A 21,849-nucleotide genomic window follows, 5' to 3' on the forward strand; every position below is an offset into this window, starting at 1 on the left:
TCTTGGAAGAACACCTGGCGCGGTATCTGTGATCTCCACATGAAGGCTACGAGTGCAGGAGTGCTCTTAACCGCAACTGAGTTTTAGGGAGAAAAACACTTTCACTCTAATTTCAGTAACAACTAAACTTTCAGAAATTAGGTAATTGTAATTTGACTTTCAAGGATTTCTTTAAATACGAGGAGCGAATTCCCACATTCACATCACATCACGCTTAACAGCTTTTGAGATCAGTTGACTGCAAAGTTACTACCTCCAGCGAGGAGCATTTTTTTTTCTCACCTCCCTCCTCACTTGAGGTAATGGTTAAAATTTAACATGGTATCATCATCGTCATTTTTAGTCTGGTCAACTGAATGACATCTTCTTTGATTTTTCTTTTTCATAATTAACTTACCACATAAATTCTCAGCACTGATGAAAATGGCCAGCCTTTTTACTAAAAATTTCGCACTCAGAGAAATATTAGCTGTCATCACTAATTTCTTTGATTTAATGTGGTAATCGCATCAATGAACCAGTAGACTTTCTGTTGCCTGGATCAGTATGGCGTGTTTGATCTCGTTCGCCTGCCGCCATCGGCTTCTGCTCTGAAAATCACTGTCTGTAGCATGAGAAGAATTTGTTGATGAGATCCCCTTTCTGGAATGTCTGTGACAACCGCGTGGATGTACCTGGAACCCCAAGCACCATATCATGACATTGGATACTAGACTCTTGATGATCCTGCCAAATATTCCCCATTCAAAATTTACCATGATTCCAAGGATGCCGTTTTGCTGCTGTCTCTATGTCAGAGAAACTATCTAAATAAAAAGTGAACTTCCATTTATCTGAACTCAGGACTGTTTTATTTTGGTTTGCTTCTTTTTACAGTTGTACCTTTTTTTAGAAGTCATCACCATGTCAAAAATTAAAGGTATGTGGTAATTCTCATTACGGTTTTTCTTTTAGATTGTATTTTGTCATTTTGTTACAAGGGTTTTTGCGGAACACATTCGCCATGTTGCAAACTACTATACGTTTTTGATTAATTCGGCCATATTTCTCCTAAAATTCAGTTATTTTATCTCCCTAATATATATTTTTTTCAATACCAAACCATCAAAGCACCACAACTTATTTTCAGTGCGAATTTTGTTTAGCAATTTTAAGTTGGTTTTAGTACGCTTTTTATTTATAATTCGCTTAATATTTCAATAATAAAAGTCTCCTGTTAATATTGCTTAAAACTTTTCTCTTTCTTCTTTTCTAATTTTGCTAGACACATGTTTAAAAAAAATAATAATGATAATAATTAATTGATGTAAGAAAATAACTGAGAAAAAAAGTATACTCAAAACTACCAGAATATTGTAAAATTTACCGTGTTTCAGGCACGCTCTATGATAACACCAAAAAGCTCGGTAGTTTTAACAGAAGCGCTTTAGCAATGATTTTGGTTAAATTGAAAATTAAATATGGTTTCATTATTTACAGTAAAATTTGGTAAATATGGTGAAATCTGGTAATTTTATAGCAATACCCTAGAGTATAATGGGAAATTCTTTCATTCGGTTAAATTTACTGTTCAGTTCAGCATTTTTTGACTAAACGTGTGGTAATAAGAACTATAATTTTGAAAACCAGAATTTCTGGTAAACCTAACCATCTGTAACGAAAATTAACAAATGAAAGGTTTAGTAAAGGTATATTTTTGTTTCCTTAACCATAATTATATTTTCTTTTAAACATAAATGTCATTATCGTACAATACGGTAATTGACCAGAACTTTTTTTGCGCGTAGATGTAGATATATGCCAAAGTGAATGCATAAAGTGCATTCAATAATTGAAAAATTATTGCATATAATTTTCATGATAACCAATGATAATAATGATAATAATCATACAATATTTTAATCCGAAAAATTAAATAAAAATTTAAAATTTGTAAAAAAAAACATTAATATTGTTATGTTTCTCTTTAGTTTGAAAGATGAAACCTATTTAAAGAAAATAGTAATATACCCCTTTAATTCATAAAATAATATTTTAACTCCAAAAAATGAGCTTTAAATATTGCAGCATAATATATATAATAATGTTAACTATGTTTCAATTCTTAAATATTTAATGCTAAGTTAAAGAAAAAAAACATGAGCTTATTGAAATAAATTTAAAAGAAAAATTTCGAGCGTTGCATAGGCTAAGAAAGTTGCCCTAAGATATATAATATATTTAAAGTTAAAATATATATATATATATATATGTGTGTGTATATTTGTATCATTTCGATAAAAAATGAACAGATTCATCATTTAATTTTATAATGTGCATTGCAAATGCAATGAATGAGCAATTGGTTTCTAATTTCGTTCCATTCCAAGTTTTCGAAAAACCAATTTTACGTATGTAACATAGAACAACTTAACAGAATCACTAAACTATATGATAATGTTTTCAAATGGTACAAGATCCCCGCAAGCTAGTGGAAATTTCATAGAGTTAAGGAAATTGAAGCGAAAAGGAGAAATGCGCAATAGCATTTGCTTCGATGACGTAGACTGAGATGGGGGACCAAAAGTTTGGAGGCTGAATGCTTCCCAAGCACGTGCGATTCGCGGCTTTCTTCACTGTTCTCGGTGAATTCAGTTCTGCAACCACAAGTGAAAAGAAATTTATGTTTTCACTTATTTGCTCACTAATTTAATTTTCTCAAATTTTTCTTTAATAATGAAGATGATATTGTTTTGCATATTTTTTTTTTTTTACTCTGATGTTCGGTAAGTTTAGTAAAAACTACTTATTTCAAATTTTTTATGAAAATAATTATTATTTGATTCTTTATTGTATCTGTATTTATAGTAAAATTTAATCATTGGTTTCAATTTTGCAACCACAATTGAAAAGAAATGCATGCATATGTGCGTAATTTTCACGTTCTTTTCTGCTGAGTAGCTTCTGTAAAAATGACTTCATTTAATTTGTGAATTGTGAATTGAATTAAATTGCAATGTTTAATTTAATTTCAAAAATTTCTAGATAATTTTGTTATTTCGTAAGTTGGCAGTAATAAATTTGGGAGTTAGACGATTATAAAAGAAACGGTTCGAAATTTGGATGAAGATAAGATTTTTCTTTAATTATGAAGATGATACTGTTTTGTATATATTTTTCTTTTATACTCTGATGTTCGGTAAATTTATTTAAAACTACCTACTTCAAACGTTTTATGAAAATAAATATTACTATTTGATTATTTATTTCAACTGCATTTGTTTTAAAATACGACATTGTTTAGTCATTTGTGAGTAGGATAGAAAGAAAAAAATTGCTGAATAGCTTCTTTAAATACTTTAATTTCTGAGCTATAAAGACAATAAAATTGTTATGTTTAGGTTAATTTTAAAATTTTCTTGATGATATTTATTCTTTCATAAGTTTCTTAACTCGCGACTGTCAAAAATTTGGTTGATTTATGTGTAATCAAAGCCAATAAACTGCACCTATATTTCAGCATGACCAAAATGAATTATCTTAACTAGTTTTGAAAGCAAAAACAATTTTTAGAATATTTTTTGATGTAATTGCTAACACAACAATGAAAACATATTTAATTTTATAGTAAACAAAACTGCAAATTATGATAATCATAGACATCTAAATCGTGCAAATGTTATAGATAATGGGATATGAAAATCATTATCTATTTAAATTTTATTATAAGTAAAGTTATAAGTTAATAAAGCTTAACAAACATTCTGTAAGTGTTTAGTGAATGAAAATTACAATTTTAAAGAGTAACGATGATAATGGGATAATGACGAATGGAATTAATTTTACAAGTAGAACTATTTTCAAATAGCAGTGCGTTAGCTAAAAATTAACAGAATTTCCTTTTAAACATTTGGTTTTAAATTTTTATTACTTATGCTAGTTTCCATTTCTTAGTTTCATAAATGGTTTACATTGTTAATATCATTTATGATGCTATACATACATAATATTTTGAGCATGAAAACAGTTATTCGAAAATAACTATATAATCTTGACCAAATTCTTGAGTAATTTTGTATAAAAATTAAGTATAGCACAAGGTAATGGAACAACTTATTGCTTACCTAGCCAAAGGGGAAAACCTGCTAATAATTAATTGGTAGAAAAGTAGGAAGTGGAACAATTGTGATCATAAACAATACTTCTACAATTACTTTAACGTAAAATCATGTGTGACATTATTTTTATCTAATGAAGTCGTGTTTTAGATACTTTCATATTTCTATTTCATTTAAGATAACAAGAATTATGTATTAACTGCTTAGGCGCCTATTTTAAAAAGCCTAATCAAAGTTACATGAAATTTATAAATACGCTATTAAAGAGTATCTTAAGACAAATTAAAAATATTGAGCAAAAAAATGTACTTTTACTGATGTTCATTTTGTTTGGAACATCGACCGTTTGGCTAGAGTTTTTTTTTTAAAACTTAATTTCAAACAATAGAATTAAATATAATGATAGTTAATAAATAATAATTAATAAATCACATATAAGAATGAACAATGGTTATTTCATCCATTTAACATTATTGAAAGAACAAGTAATTTATAGTTTTAGCTTAAAAATACTATTTATATTGATTACTGAGATAAATAGTACTTGTTATTCATAAAATTTTAAAGCATACACTTCTCACAATGAAAATACTTTTTTGTGGTATATTTTTACCAGGATGTTACATTGTAAACATTAAAGAAATCCTTCCGGTGGTCTCAATACACACGTTTAAATTCTAAGAAGGACAATGTAATTGATCTAGGACGATTCGTAACAGACTCGTTGTAAATAGCCTTTAAATGGGAAGTTCATTTGTCCTTTTCGCGTACTTAACTATATAACTTACAGTTTCCAACAAAAGTTTTAAAGATTTACAAAAAAGCTTCCTTTATCATTATTGTTTATTGTATCATTAGACATATTTTCGTCAAGAAATCATTATTTAAAAATAAAACATCCTACTTTAGTGCGTGAACAGCTTTCTACATCCCCGTTGTAACAATTGGATCTTTATTAAATTAAAATATATGTGCAAGTAAAATTCACAAGTACATAAACTTAAAAAATCAACAAAAACATCTAAACATTCTATAGAGGAATAAAAACTGAATCCGAAACATACTTCATAATGTTAGTTTTAAATCAATGCAAGAAGAATAAACTTATTTGCTCGTTAAATTAAAACGATAAGTCCATATGGCATCGGGACATTCAAAGGTAAACGGAAAAGAAATCATATTTCATATAGTTCCGAAATTAACACCAATTTGTACTTTTCTCGTTCATTATGCACTTTTTAATTTTCCCAAAAATTTTTTAAAGTTAACGTGAGAAATTGAGCAGTATTCATGAGTATTGATATTTAATTAAATCTTACGATGCTTTTGATATTATTTTTTTTTTTTAGTTTTGAGTCAGTATGGATAGTTTTTAAGGGAGCGGAGAGAGGCATTTTTCGCGTTTTTTTTTAAAATTTTGAGCTATCTGAAATTAATTATGAACAACGCATTTTAGTTGAGTCTGTATTTTTTTTTTTAAATTTGTCCATTGGAAAGCCGCGGTGGCTTAGGGAATAGAGCATTCGCTATCCAATAAAGGGAACTGGGTTAGAATCCCAGAGATGGCTGGTCGATACGAATTGCACACCCTGCTCGCACCGACCCCAGTGCTGACGTAAAATATCATCAGTAATTGATGAATCAAGGGTTAGAGTCCAAAGAGGGCTCTCGGTGAGGCTTGTCTGGTATTGCCTCTAAATCTACCTCACTCCTATCCAATTCTTATTTTTAATAATAATTTGGAGCAAAGAAGAGGTTTTCACTTTCATTATGTAGTTTTTAATATAGTTTATATATATATATATATATATATATATATATATATATATATATACAGAGAGAGAGAAAGCGAGAGAGACACCTTTATTTTTGAGACCTCAGCGTATTTGTTGCGGAATAAAACAATCGTAATACTGATAAATATTAATAAAATTATACAAATTCAGAGAAATTGCCTGATAAAATCTCATTACCGGAAAGATGCATTCAACATGCACCATTTCTTGATTTCTCCGACTATCTTTTAAGCACTTGAAAGCATCATTAAGGTCCATTTGAGCATCATGAAGGCTTTAAAATATTATGGAAATCTATTAAGTGTAACTGTCACCTAACTCCAACGAGTCTTTTAAATAAGCTGTCATTTTGAATAAAAAAGATTAGGGTAAACCAACCAGTGAAGGAACATTTCATATATATTGATTATAAATAAGAATTTGAAAGTTTTTCTTTAGATTGATTGGTAACAATAGCTGACTGCCAATAATAGGAAGCTATCTAGCAATGTTTTGGATTGACTGGTCAAATATACTTCTCTGGAAAAAATTTTGAATTTGTTATTATCTCTGCAACACCTTGTTTCTTTAAAAAAATAATAAGGTGAGTGTTTGTATTTATGTTTGAAGTGGAATTAATTGCATGTAATAGTTTTATTTTTCTCACTGTGAAAAAGATAATTCAAAATATAGTTATTGAAGTTACGTTTTATTTTTTTCAAGTATCATAGCGTAGTAAAGTACTGAGAAAAAGGGATGTTTATTCACTGGATCACCAAACGATGAAAAACCAGTGAAGGAACAAGTGTTCCTTTACAGGTTTTTTTTCTAAGTTAATGAAAATAAAAGATAAACTTTAATTTTATTGTACCTTTAGTGATGTTCCGCATCAAAAGTATGTTAAAAATACGAAAAACAACTTCTAACCAGAGAGGGAACAGGCATGTTCCTTTACTGGCCATAGATTTCCCAGTGAATGAACAGTATGTGTTAATGTGTAAAGACTTCAATTTTCAATTCATGATTACCAAAAAAAGTTAACATTTTCCAAGTATTTATATGTTATAATTTCAAGAATAGGCTTGTTTTTAAATATTTGTATGGCTTATAAATTCATAAAGAACATTAAAAAAATAACCAAAATTAAATGTTCCTTTACTGGGTGTTCCTTCACTGGTATGAGCTGTTCCTTCACTTGGTCTTCTTACTACTTGTTATTTGTACCTCCAAAACTTTAAAACAATATTATGTAAATTCTCTACAATTTTTTTACATAATTTTCAATTGGTAACAAATATGTTGACACTGTCATTTAAATAAAATTACGAATTTTGAAATTAATATGATTTTTTAAAAGGCAAGTGAAGCTTAAGTGTTCCTTCACTGGTTAGTTTGCCCTATAAAGTTTATTACTATTCTATTCTGTAAAGGTCTAGACATAAAATGGTAAAATGAATAATAATTTTGAAGAATAGTTTGGTAATTTTATCGTTTTGCTTTAACCCTGGCAGTTTTTTATTCTTTCAAATGGCAGTTATTGAACTTTCGGTCTTCGCTACGGAAGGTTATCGATGTGTTGCTCATTTAGCGAGTCAAACAACATTGTCCACGCCACACTGCCACAAACACCAGTTCACAATTGGGGCCACATTCACACGTCACACATTCGAGAACAACTCACAGAAAGAAACGATATTCCCTGAGCGATATTCGAACCCGCAAATATTGGGTTAACATTCAAGTACGCGGACTGCTGTTAGCTCAGAGCCTGGCGTGAAAACCATTTATTTTTCTAAATTTAAGTTTCAGTTTTGTATTTTTAACTAAATATGTAGTAATAAGAACTATAATTTTAAAAACAAAACTTTACAACAAGCGATCACATTAACGAGCAGAATTTTTTTTTAATGAATGATTTAAATGCATTTCATTTTGCTGTTAATTACTAAAACTCTCTTTAATTTTAAAATTAAAAATGCCTTTTTGCTTTAAACTTTTTTCTCAGTGCAGAAGCTTAATATCTGTATTCGTCTTTTCAAATTCATTCGATACTTTTAACAAAAGTTTTAAAAAATCTAAGTTAGTGACTTAAAATGGTTCCATCAAATTCAATTCACGAGTTTTATTATTTTTCCCAAATTTAATATGTAAAAATATCAAAAGCTTCTATGTTCAATTAGTTTTACTCTCAGAACCCTTTTTGAGAGATTTTTAAACCCTGAAATGTTTACTAAAGTTGTATTTACAACTGCATTAATAAGCAATAAAATAAGTTGCGAAACAGCCTAAGAAACTAAAAGTTATAAACTAACAAACAAGGACTTCTCTAGACAATAAGGAACATTCAGAGTTTTGGTTCAGTTGAGGAGATATATTTGGACTAATATATAGTTACTTGTAATAATATATTTGGACTGATATATAGTTATTTGAACTAATATATTTAGACTAATATGTAGTTATTATCATTTATTACTAATGGAAGTAAGACCATCCAATGAGTTAATTTTTATTAGTACTTATGTTTTTATAAGTTATTAAAGCACTAACAATTTTTATCATCCCTAATGAATTTATTTAAAACATACTGGTAGGTAGGTGGTTCACTTAAGTCCCATTAGAGCTGCGCAATGGGCTATTGGCGACGGTTTGGGAAACATGCGTGAGGGTGATTCGAAGACATGAAATCACAATTACGATCTTCTGCAGAGGGGATGGCTCCCCTACTTAAGTAGCCTGGCGTCTTGCATCCGAAGTCAAACACTTTGCTGTAGAACAGTTTAATGAGGACCGATACCACTCACCTTCGGTCCCTACGCAGTCTGATCAAAATGGTCACCCACCCACTTACTGATCGCAGTCAATGACGTTTGGCTTCGGTGGGAATCGTGTATTTACTATCAGTTCATTGCGAGACTAAAACATACTGATTTAAAAGGCTGAATATTATATGACAATGTGCTTCATCTTTTGTCCTTAAAGTTTAATTTCAGATAAACAGGTATATACTGAGTTAGTGGGAAAGTTATATTTAGGAGTAGGAAAGTCATTTATTGAGCACTCACAAATAAATAAAACATATTTTTTCCAAGTTATGGCTAAGAAAATCGGTAGAAATTATAAAAAAAAAACAAGAAATAGCTATTTTAGAAACTGAATATAAGCCATTGATGCATGAAAATATATTATCTAGTTTCCTTTTTCTAAGAAAATTTAAGCAGATTTTTCAAATCAATTAATATTTATTGTTATTTTATTTTCATCACTCTTTCATAATATCTAGTAACCTTTTTTGTATGTATATAAAATATCCAAGTGCACTGTACTATATTATTATTTATTTTGTTATAGTTTTAAACAAAACGCTTGAACATATTTTTTTACATAAAGGAATTACCTTCTTTTGATCACAAATAACATCTTCAGTCTTGGCAAACATTTTGTTCTACAGAAAAGTGATCTTATCCATCTGTTTGCTTCTGTTACAAAGTGAAGGTTTTTTTTTATTAAATGAATTACTTTTAGAACAGTTTTACTTTCTGCTTCAAATTGTAAATTAATCGATTTCATTAAACACTAAACATGTACAGATATAAAAACAATATATTGTTAAGAAAGGAATTTTTAAGGGTGAAAATCTGTATTATAAATACTGTATGTACTTAAACAAATTTTAAGTACTCTTGCGAAGCTCGAGGAAGAAATATGCCATCCAACAATAACACATTTTACATGTTAACAATCAAACATAACTACAAATGGTAAAAATTATAATGTTTTGCAAACAGAGCCACAATGGCGCAGGGGATAGAGCATTCGCCTTCCTATGAGGTGAACCAAGTTCGAACCCCAGCGATCGCTGGTAGATACGAATCAGCATCCGGAATTCTTATTGCTTTTCGTGACTAAATTCTACTTTAAAATGTTCTGACCCGCAAATAGTTAATCTAATTGTATTATTTTTGGGGAGTTAATACAGGTCAATAAAATTCATACAATATGGTTAAAAAGAAAAATAACACTTTTTAAATAGCGAATTAAGTAACAAATAAATTATATATTTTTTTCCTATCTAAACTAACATAAATACACAATTTAAATTAAGTACAATTCAAAATTAAAAGACAATGCTAGTTTTTTAAGAACAGTGAAGAGTGCACAGAATTCCTTTTATTACATATTTTATAACAAATCTGGAAAAATTTATTTAATACTTATTTAATACTATTTAATACTTACTATACAATAAATACTCCAATATAAAAAAATATAACTAAAATATTTACTCAAACGTAGTTAATTTACATTTAAATAACATATTCTAAAGAGCGGATGCCAATTTCGTTACGGAATATAGCCCACAAAAAATTTTCAATTTGACTCAGAGTAGATAATTTTAAACCTCAATGATTTCTAACTTTTTTGTTTTGTTTTGATAAGTAAGGATAGAATGTGATAGGATGCTTTAACAGTTTGAAGTAGCATAAAAAGCATTCGCTGTATGTTTACTTTTAGCACTTGTTATATAAAGAAATATCTTATTTACTTATTGGCATTGCAATAATTATTAAGAGTTATAGTAAGTAAATAAGTAATATAAAAAAATTATCTGATCTGAACAAGAAATTTGTGATGTTTGTAAATTAAAATAAGATAAGAAACATACATTACGTACTTACATACTTATACATGAGCTTTTTTTATTGACTGGCTATATATATATATATATATATATATATATATATATATATATATATATATATATATATATATATATATATATATATATATATAATTTACAAAAAAAAATCCCATTAACCAAATGTATTAGTTGAAATGCAGGAAATAAACATTCTTGGAAATAGATACAATAAATACTCTAAAAAACTAAATTAATGGTAAATGGACATTAAGTTTGTTAAAGTGCTATCCAAAAACTCGAAAGGAAAGAAAAATTACCTATCTAAAGTAGGTGCGGCCTAGAAAAATAGTTATCACATGTCTGAGATGTACTGCTTAATAGTCATAAAATTGAATTTAACTTAAAAGCGGCACTTCGTTAGTAGGCTAATTATGTGCAAAATAACGTATAACTAAAATATTAAAATCAATTTTTTAGCGCTTTGTTTACTGAACCCTCTTTAAGTTACAATTTATTTCAAAAGATAAAATGCCATATTTTATAGCCATATTTTAATAAAATGACATATTTTAAACCAATAAAAATACCTATATTTTTAAGCTAATGATTACAGACACATTTTTGCTTTAAATCTTTATAGTAACATTAAAACTTATTAGATTTTTTTTAATTTTGTATTTAACTATCAAAATAAAAAAGATATCTGCTTTATTAAGTATTTTTAAAATTTCTCAAAAAAAAGATCTAATGAAATTTAGACGCTAGTAAGGTAAAAACATGTTATTTTTAAATTTTTTCATCAAATTGTAAACCATGATACTCTCATCCACAGTTACCTAGACCACCGGAGTTATTTAGATGTCACTTGTAGGTAATTTTGACGTCACTGATTTTAGGAACACAGTTCGATTGTTTGATTGTTAAATTTCATTCCAAAAAGTCCTTGTTTTAGTGAAATTTTGTATCACAAATTAATTTGAATTCTTAAATTATTGATTTTAGTTCTTTTCAAGAAAATATTCTAATGAAATTTAGATGTTCCTGTGGTGAAAACATGTTATTTTAAAATTTTTTCATCAAATTGTATTCCGTCATACCTGAAAAGACTGGCTGGATTCAAACCAAGGACCCCTGGGATCGCAGAAGTATGCTATAACCTTCATAGTTATAAAAACCAGTTCAAGGATTGTTAGAAAGCTTTATATGTTGACCGCCGCAATGACACATCATAGCATACATTCAATTCGCTTAAGTTTATAAGAAATAGGGAAATTAACAGAAAACTACCGATCTCCTAACTAAACTATTAGCACCATATTTTCTAAATTGCCACCCTTTTTACCATTTAAATTAGAAATCAGTATGTCATGATGTGTCAGTGACAAATTCTCTTTTGACAGGGGTGTACACTGCTGGTTTTAGAGCATCTTACTACGATCCTAGAGGCCTTGGTTCGAATCCTGTCGGCAGCTCCCACACATTTCTCCCTCCACATCACTTTTGAGACAATGGAATTCGATCGAGAAATGGTTGTTTCAATTATGCATATATTGGCTTTACAATTTCGACTATTACTTGTTTCTAAACTATTTTGACACATTTTTGCTCATATTTGCGAAATCTCATTTTACAGTGTATGGTATGATTTCGCTATTACTATGTTATGACATTCGGCAAAGGGACAGAAAAGTCTTTAGGTAAAGCTAACTTAATTTTTTTTAAATATTCAGACCATTAAAAATGTGCTATAATTTTGTTACTAATATAAGATGCACATAACCACATTAAAAGCAATATACATTTTATCTGTCTTAGTAAACAACATAACTGAAATAATTTACACTTAGTAAGCAGCCTTCGAAGAAATAAAATATTATTTGTATTATTATAAAATATTATTCGAATGCCGTGCATTAACTGATGCATATTGTATTAAAATATAGAAATTATTTTTGTACGTAAACTGAATTCAACCAATTTAATTATTTTCCTACCGAAAAAATTATGAATTTAAACACACTTTCTTTTAAAATAAACGAAATTCCACAAAACTGCAAATTTACACAATTTCCACAAAAATATTTAAATAAATTAAAAACGCACACACACTCGCATACAGTAAACTAGATCAGGGTTCTCAAACTTTTCGCTTCTACTTTTCTTCATAGTGTCAATATATTTAGTAGACAAGTTCTTAACTATTAAAAGAGTTTTAATAGTTAAGAACTTGTAAAATATAGTTTTTGCTGTCACTAGACAGCAGGTTATAATGCTTTAGTTAACGTAGTGATATACTTCTACTATCACTAGAAGAAAAATTTAAATTTTACTACCACTTTTAATGGAAAAAATTAAATTAAATACTTTCAGCAATGCTATGATCCGTTTCACGATGCATGAAATATTGTCATAAGAAAACTATATGTTTCAAGGAACATATGATTTTCAATACTTCAAAAATCTCAAGTAACAACTACACAAGTATTTCAAGCTACTTTAAAATTGGAGATAAAATAAGGATAAAAGCAATTTGCCCATTTTCTAAATTTAAAGCTTTTATGCCAAGCCTTAAGGTATCATGATAATCTAAATTAATATACAAATCAATTTATCAAAATATCACATTTAACAAATTTTATTACATATTAAAAACCACATTTTATTGTTAATTTTACAAAAATCGTCACTTTGGTAAAAATTATCATGTTTCATGGCGTTCCCACAGAGCCAGAAACACAATAAATTTCATTATATTCAGCAAGTTTTGATCAGATTTTTTTTCTCAGTGACGCATCCTTTTTCTTTCATAAAATACTTTTAGGCTAATACCTAATTCTGCTGACTTGTTTTCAATTCACAAATATATGAGGGGCTTCATTGTGAAATTTTCATAAAACTAGTTTAGCAAATTTAAGAGCAAATGTACAATATTTATTGTATAATTGTTGTTTACGTAATACTCAATTTTTTTTTAAAAAAAATCATTTCTAAAAAATTACGAATTGTTCATTTTAATTTTTTTTCAGGCATCATTAAATTTTTTTTTCCTCAAGCTTAGTAAATGTTTGGAAAGTGTTTTCACCAATTTTGTATATATTACATTAAACTGAATATTTATTCTCGAGAAAACTTCAATATTTTTCCATTTTCCATCTTATTCTCGAGAAAACTTCAATATATTTTTCCCTTTTCCAATCTTATTCTCAAGAAAACTTCAATATATTTTTCCCTTTTCCAATTTTATTCTCAAGAAAACTTCAATATATTTTTCCCTTTTCCAATCTTATTCTCAAGAAAACTTCAATATATTTTTCCCTTTTCCAATCTTATTCTCAAGAAAACTTCAATATATTTTTCCCTTTTCCAATCTTATTCTCAAGAAAACTTCAATATATTTTTCCCTTTTCCAATCTTATTCTCAAGAAAACTTCAATATATTTTTACCTTTTCCAATCTTATTCTCAAGAAAACTTCAATATATTTTTCCCTTTTCCAATCTTATTCTCAAGAAAACTTCAATATATTTTTCCCTTTTCCAATCTTATTCTCAAGAAAACTTCAATATATTTTTCCCTTTTCCAATCTTATTCTCAAGAAAACTTCAATATATTTTTCCCTTTTCCAATCTTATTCTCAAGAAAACTTCAATATATTTTTCCCTTTTCCAATCTTATTCTCAAGAAAACTTCAATATATTTTTCCGATCTCAAGAAAACTTCAATATATTTTTCCAACTGAGTTCGATAAGAACGCATTCTCTTATACGGTACTCACATGTTTCTGGGGTTCGTGATCTACCGTTTAGAACTACTGAGCTAGATTACGTTAAAAAATATAAGTAGCCGCAAATTTAAGCTCGACATAATGTTTTTTTTTAATGTAAACTGATTATGTTTTTTCCAAAACAAGTGGATTTTATTCTTATTAAATATTGCCCTACTAAAAAATTACAGAAAATTCTATAAATGAAAAATTATATACAACAATTTTATACAAATTAATGATTATGAAACTCAGCTTTCCATACCCCGTTAACATATTTTTAGCCTAATGTTAGATCAACAAATGTCAAAATTTTATAATGTTTTGAAATTAGTCTTTTAATTTATTAGAAAATAAGTATTACAGTAAGTAAACATTTTTGAGTTTGTGCACTTATCTCTAAATATAAAGATATTTTTAGATATTAATAGTAATATGACTTAAATTGAATAGTTTAATCCCCATTCTATACCTATTAAATTTATACTTCATATTTATGAACTTTTTACTCTGCTACTCTTTTTAATTTTTGAATATATTTGTAACAAAACTTTTTTTTGAAGCAAATACTGAAGTAATTTTTCCGATTAAAATACGTTTGGAAAGTTTTGTTGATAAAATATAACGGAACAGTAAATGTCTTAAAAATTATTTTTAAAATCGTCTTTCGATACTATTTGTAAACAATGGTAGGGTATGCAATATGTTTTGTAGGGAATCAGTTATTAAAAATCTATTTGTTCCATTCTCTACCTTTTAAGCGCTGCAATTTTAACTCCTTTTGTAGTATTTTCCAATGCTTTTTTTCGATATGAATTGTTTATATTTGCATAAAACATATATAAAACATTACTTAAACTACACGTAATAGAAAACAAAACAACCTTTTACATTCTTCCTAGGTAAGAAAATGAAGCATTTTTTATTGTAACGACATAATGACTGAAAACACACATTAATTCAATACTTATTTTCTTTTAAAAATAAATTAAAATGTTTGTGTTACTTTGTAACTTTATTAAAAAAATTTGCATTCAAGTGGTACTGAAATTTTTTTTAATTTCAAAAACATAGAAAATTTTATTTTCATTTTGTTCATATTATAAATGTGTTTAAATTATGCATTTGTCATAATAGCAGGGAAGCAAACATTCAATTTAATGAATTTGTCCTTTTTTAGACTATGAAATAAAAAGACAATTTTGTTCAAAACGTTTCCACACTATGGGTGAAACTTTTGAAAGCTAAGAGCGCAAGAAAAGAAGAATCTTATTGAGAAGAGTTCAAGCAAAGTTTCAACTGACTGTTTTTATTTTCTTGCCGAGCAGGCATTTTGGAACAATAGAGGAACCGTTTTCAGCGTTTTCTAAAGCTGATTAGCTCAAAATCCCAAAATGATTACCATCTCTTCATGTCATTTTAACGCTACATTTCAGAAATTTGCGGTATTCAAAAGTGAGAATATTTAATCATAATAGATTTCTGAATAATTTGAATGAAATGGATTCGTTTTGAAATTTTGAAAAAGATAAATTTCATTGTGAAGATAAAACCTAAAATTTGGTTTTAATCTACTAAATTGATTAAATAAAATGTTATATAGATATTAATGGAACAAAATTGGTATCGGCTATACTGTCTTCATCTTATGTAGGTGCTGTAGAGCTGATTCTGATTACCTTATTTGAAGATGTTGTTACAAAAGAGTGTATTAAAAAAGGGAATCAATTACTACTTATGAGATAGGAAAAATGTGGACTTGTAAAATTGATTTATTAAAAATATTTTATGTATTTAAAAATATTATTTAAGAAGTAATTTTTTTTTTAAAAAAAGTGCTTTTAATTTTTTAGTCATGCGAAAACATAAGGATAAAAATATATTTCTTGTATTTCTGGATAAACACATCTTACTAGTTGAATTAATTGAATTTGTTACATATAATGCCAAAATTTTGTTGAAAAAAATTGATACTGCTTATATCCATTAACTTGCTTATTAATTTTATTATTTGATTCTTAATTTGTGTATTTAATTTAATTAAGAGTTTTACGACAATCAGTGTTCAACTCCGTAGCCTTGTAAATTTGAACCAAAAGAAGAAGACAATGGGACACCTGGATCAAGAACTAGGACAATGATTTTTGGGTCAGTGATTTGATAGAACCAACTCATATTTACGCCACATGGAATGAAAAGACATGAAAACCTCTCACGGTTAACCCAACTGCAAGGGTATGTTAACCATGATCCTTCTACCACTGAGAAAAATTCGCGGCATCACTGGGATCACTGCGAGGCGGGAAGAGAATTTGAATCGTCCAGCTATTGCTTGAATTTGAACCAGGGGCAAATCATTATCTCTACCCCTGAGTCACCTCTCCAGCGTGTTCATTGTAGTTATTGCTCGTATTGAACCTAATTAACCTTTTCCCTTTACTGAACATACTTGGAGCGTGATGAACTGCATAAATTCAGAGCTGTACAGAAATGGTCTACCGTTATTCAGCTGAAATTATTAAAATAACTTATGATTATGTTTGACTACGTCATTCTGAAGAAAATTTTTAAGAAATTCTACTTTACCATGGAACTACTATACAAAAGATGTCCAACATATATAAATGCAACTTGGCTAAATTCACTCTACCCTAACAATGGAATCGAATACTTTAGAAGAGAAAGAAACTCAAATTTCTGATCGCATTTGCATCTACCTTTCTGCGACTCACCAACTCGTTTTAAGACAATAAATGTTTTCCCTAGTAGTCATCAAGCAAATAAGGTTTACTGAATGCGACAATGATTAAAAATTAATTTAATGATGCGCTTGTGAACTGAATGCTTTATCAGTCACTTACGAAAATTAGTTTAATTGATCTGTTGACTTTTCTATATTTGTTGTGAGATTTCAGGAAAAATAATTACAGCTCGAAAATTATATTTTACATTAAAAAAAAAGTTTTTTCAGTGTTTTTTTATGAAAACAATTGTAGCACTTTTTAACATTTTATTTCTATACGTAAAATAGCATGAATGTAAACATATCGTTTTGATTAAAAATGTTCCACTAACATTATTTGAAGCTGGTCAATAATAATGAATTTGAAGTTGTTTCGAATAACTATTCCGTTCATTGCTTGTTTGATACCTATCAAGAGAAGATCTGGACTGTAGAATGGGTGGCTGAAAGATGTTCATTTAAATTTCTTTCGTCAGAATTTCCTTTACTACATTGATCAAGTATGGTTTACTGTAGCACAGTGACTCCACGAGAAAGTTTACCAGGACTTTTCAATTTAATTACCTTTCTAAATTTTCATTAAGTTTTCAAACTCCACTGCTCTTTGGAGTCTACTTTTAGGAAATTTACAAGAAGAGGTTTTTAGTAACTAGTCTATCGATTATGAGTAATTTTTTATGAACGGAATGAATAAATGTTTGGTTTAAGTCCATTTGTCATCACTTGCATGACAAGTACTGCCACCTAGTGATTGAAAATCGACTAACCAACAAAAACATTTCAGGATTGTCTCTTTTTTTCAAAATTTTGGCTTAATAATCTCTACCTCGTCATTCATCAATGATATCTAATAAATAAAATGTTAAGAGACATAACTAAATAAATAAAATGAACTTCTGCATGAAACTAACCTTAGACAAACAGGATTCATCATATTGAATCAAATTTTTTCTTTTCATCCAATGAACCAATAAAGGACAAATATAATTTTCAAATTGCAAATATTCCTTTACCAATTGAGTTTTTTTTCCTATTTAGAATCATGCTGTTTTCTATTTTATTATTTAACAACATTTTTTCTTAATTACTTCTAGAATCATTAAAAAACATTCTGGAAATCAATTGATTTAAAACGACTTATTATTCGATGTGAATGTGTGTTACTTATTGTGAAATAATTTAGCATAAGTATTTGATTTTAAAAAAAAGAACATTTCAAAAATACCTATTGTTAGATTTTTTTTCTTTCTTATTCTATATGAACTACTTTACTTATAGCGTATAAATGAAACTTCAATCTCCTACTCGACATTTTCTTATATTTCCTTTCTTATGTCAAATATTTAACTCATGCTTCATTGACGACTCTTAAAAGTTTTGTTCCTTTAAACTTAAGTTTGCTTAGCAAACTACATGCTTTGATAAAAAAATCTTTAAATCTCTATCCAACTCATGCTTTAATCTTTTATTTTATTTTCAGACTCCTGAGTAATATTTTATTTTATTCAATGAATGTTAAAAAGATAAAACATAGAGGTGGTTATAAATCTTGAATTAACGATTGCAGTTTGTTCCTTTAAAGATCTGGATGATATTGTTATTTATTATGTAAGCGCATGTTTGGAAGGAGTATGGTGTAGATCTAATTTGTGGCAATGTTGCATAGGCATGTGTTAGTATTGTCTTCGGGACTTCATTTGGAATGAATCAAATATTGTCATCCTTTAATGTAGATCTTGTTTTCAATCAAACTAACTAGCACTAAACCTATAATGGATAATTCGCATTTGAAGGAGAGAAAATACCTTATAAAAGAATCATACTGGAGCTGTTACTCGCAAACTGTAGCTCGCGTAGAGCAGTTTTTCGCTGAGCACAAAATTCGTGTTCTGGACACAGCTCAAAATTCGTGTTTAAGAAAATGGACAACGCTACAAATTCCCGTTTTAAAAAAATGGAGACAGCTGAAAATGCGTGTTTAAGAAATGGAGACTGCTGAAAATGCGTGTTTAAGAAATGGAGACAGAGGGAAATGCGTGTTTAGGAAAATGAAAAGAAGTTGAAAATGCGTGTTTAGGAAAATAGACATAACCTTTGATTCCGTTAATCAAACTTCGCTTATGATACTTTTTTTCTGATTTCAAAGAATATGCTAAAAGATCCAGATAAATTAACAATGCGATGTCGTATAATTGCCTAAATCACGTAAATCATTTTTTAATGAGCATTTTCGTAAAGATATTAATTAGAAGTCAACAGATCCTTTAACAAAGTTATTACTGGTCCTAAAAATTTATAAATGGTAGTATTGAAAACAAGCATGAATTTCGATTTTCAAAACCACTTCATCGTTTAGTGTTCTGAATACGAAAAGATGTTCGAAATGTTATATCCGTAATATATCAAGTCGCTCCAACTCCGATATTTAAGATTTAGCCCTGTAATGAATATACCTAGCATTTAAAAAAATTCTAACAGATTTAGTAATTAGAAAGGTAGAGTAAGTTCAAAATTCCTCGTTTGGCAGTTAAATTTGCGTTATATATTGCAGAAGAGCAATTTTGTGTCCACTTTCCTAAACACGCCTTTTCCACTGTGTCTAGTATCTTAAACACGCATTTCGAGCTATGTCTGGAATAAAAATCTCCCCTTCAAGCTTATATTTGAATTAAGTTTGGGAGAGCAAAGATTCGGAACAAAATTTGACATAGTTATTAGACCCTAGTTAGAAAAATTTTATCCTTTAAGTTCATTTAAAATCACATACCATTTATAAAAGACTTTAGTAAGTACATCATATATAATTATAGCTTCATAGTGTATAAAAAATTATTTTAAGAACACAAAATATTTTTTTTTAATATTTTGAGGGCCGAACCATCTTTTAATCCGTGTAAATCATTTTCTCAATTATCTCAATTTAAAGTTCACTATAATGTTTTTCGTTCTTCTTGGAACAGCAAAAGCTCTCACTTAATAAACCTCACATTTGGGTTATGATATAGCCGAGAACAGAATTAATTATCTTCTCGTGTAATCAAGGCAATACAATATAATTTTCCAGCTGGTTTCAGTTACACTCAAAAGGGACATTTAAATTACATCTTTTATACACTAAAACTAATTTAGTCGAAACTGCCAGATTATGGAAAAATTTACCGCGTTTTTTGCTGGTAATTTTGACCGAAACGCTTTTTAAATAATTTTGGTAAAATTAACATTAAAATATGGTTTTATATTGAGGTATAAAATTTGGTAAATGCGGAAAAATTTATCATGATGCCTAAGAAAATGGCATAATACTCATTTATTTAGTTCAATTTACTTTTCATTTATGTATTTTTTTTCTAAATGTGTATTAATAAGAACTATTATTTAAAAAACCAGAAATTTCCAAGAAATCTTTACCATTTGAACCGAAAAATTACCAATTAAATAGTTTATATACCGAATATTTCGGCTTTGTGAACCAGAATTATATATACTTTTTACCAGAAATGTCATTATCAAACAGTACGGTAATTTTACCCGAATCTTTTTCTCCATGTAGAATGACTTAATATGCCTTTTCAAATTCTTGAATTAGAATAGATCGATATACAAATCAATATACCTTTTTTCTACTCGAATCACAAAACATCATGAACTATACAGAAATACATCGACCGTGAACTACATCGAAAACTAGTGAGTAAATTGTATTTTCTGTAAACAAACGGATCACTTTCTATCTATATAATATCGTGTAGAGTCGGATGTATTTGCACTCAAGGATTAAATATTTTACCCACTATATTATTGGTGAATGACAAAATTATTTACGAAGTGTAGCCTAAAAGTGAACTCTAAGCCAAGCATATCTTTTAAAAGTTGGTTATATCCCTCAAAATAGGGACTAAACTCTCAAAAGGTGAAGTTCTGGAATCAGTTCAGCCAGGAAACTGTTTACAAGTCCTCTACGAGTCTATACGAATTTTAGTTATGCGCGTATTATGCAATATCTCTTGAGCTATTTAAGCTAAATAAATTCTTTGAGCAGAGTTCAAAATTTAAAGATAGTTACGTGCATTTTTTCGGTAATTATTTAGAACTGATTGTTATTTAGTTTAATAAAATCAAAACACTTTTAAAAACCAATTTGAAAAATTGTTACATTTTTTTAAACTATGTGATTGAAAATGACAAAACGTAAATTTTAAATTAAAGCAGTCAAACAATTTTCGATAAAAGAAAATTTAAAAATACAAATATTTAAAGTTTCCTTCATTCAAGTCTTTAATTAAAATAAAGTTTTATACCTTCAGTTCTTTTCACATAAAGTCATAAGTTATAAAAAGTTACTGAAAAATAATTTCCTTCAATTAATATTCTCTCAATCTAAGTTTTGAAAAACTTTCAGAACATAGAAGCAATTTTTACGGTGTAATTAAAATGATAGCAATACGAGATGAAATAAAATTTACACTAGTAATCATGGCCATGAAATCGATTTCCTAATTGAGAAATCCCTTAAATAAAAATAAAAAAATTGAACGAAATTGAAACAAACTTCGAAGTGTTTCATAACCAAATATTAACACTATATAAAAGTTAAAGAAAAGAAAAATATTTTAAAGAATAAATTAGCAAATAATTTCTTAATATTCAGTGAAGACAGCAAAATAAACTAACATTTTTCTTAATGAAAACATAAGTGATAAACTATAATTTTTTTAAATGAAAACATAAGTGATAAACTATAATTTTCTTAATGAAAACATAAGTGATAAAATACCATTTTTTTTTAATGAAAACATAAGTGAATAGAGATCATTTTCATTTATAAATCAA

The 21,849-nt window shown here is 28.1% G+C and overlaps 1 protein-coding gene across 2 annotated transcripts in view; it reads left to right on the forward strand.

The window, feature by feature from the left end:
• The first annotated feature begins 205 nt into the window (after positions 1-205).
• The window catches only part of LOC107453210 (gamma-aminobutyric acid receptor subunit alpha-6), an 81,861-nt gene continuing 60,217 nt past the window's right edge, over positions 206-21,849 (forward strand). The window contains exon 1 of one of the 2 annotated variants that reach the window (XM_071187547.2): positions 206-919. Coding sequence is in view for 1 of the 2 variants with exons in the window: in XM_016069937.4 (XP_015925423.2) it covers positions 2,716-2,765 (50 nt within the window). In the remaining variant the exon portion in view is untranslated. Of the gene's footprint in view, positions 920-2,544; positions 2,766-21,849 lie in introns of those variants that run through there. The other variant, XM_016069937.4, reaches the window with a different exon arrangement.

Source organism: Parasteatoda tepidariorum, chromosome 11, assembly GCF_982258835.1.
Source record: "Parasteatoda tepidariorum strain Cologne lab strain chromosome 11, Ptep-v5.0, whole genome shotgun sequence".
Taxonomy (NCBI): domain Eukaryota; kingdom Metazoa; phylum Arthropoda; class Arachnida; order Araneae; family Theridiidae; genus Parasteatoda; species Parasteatoda tepidariorum.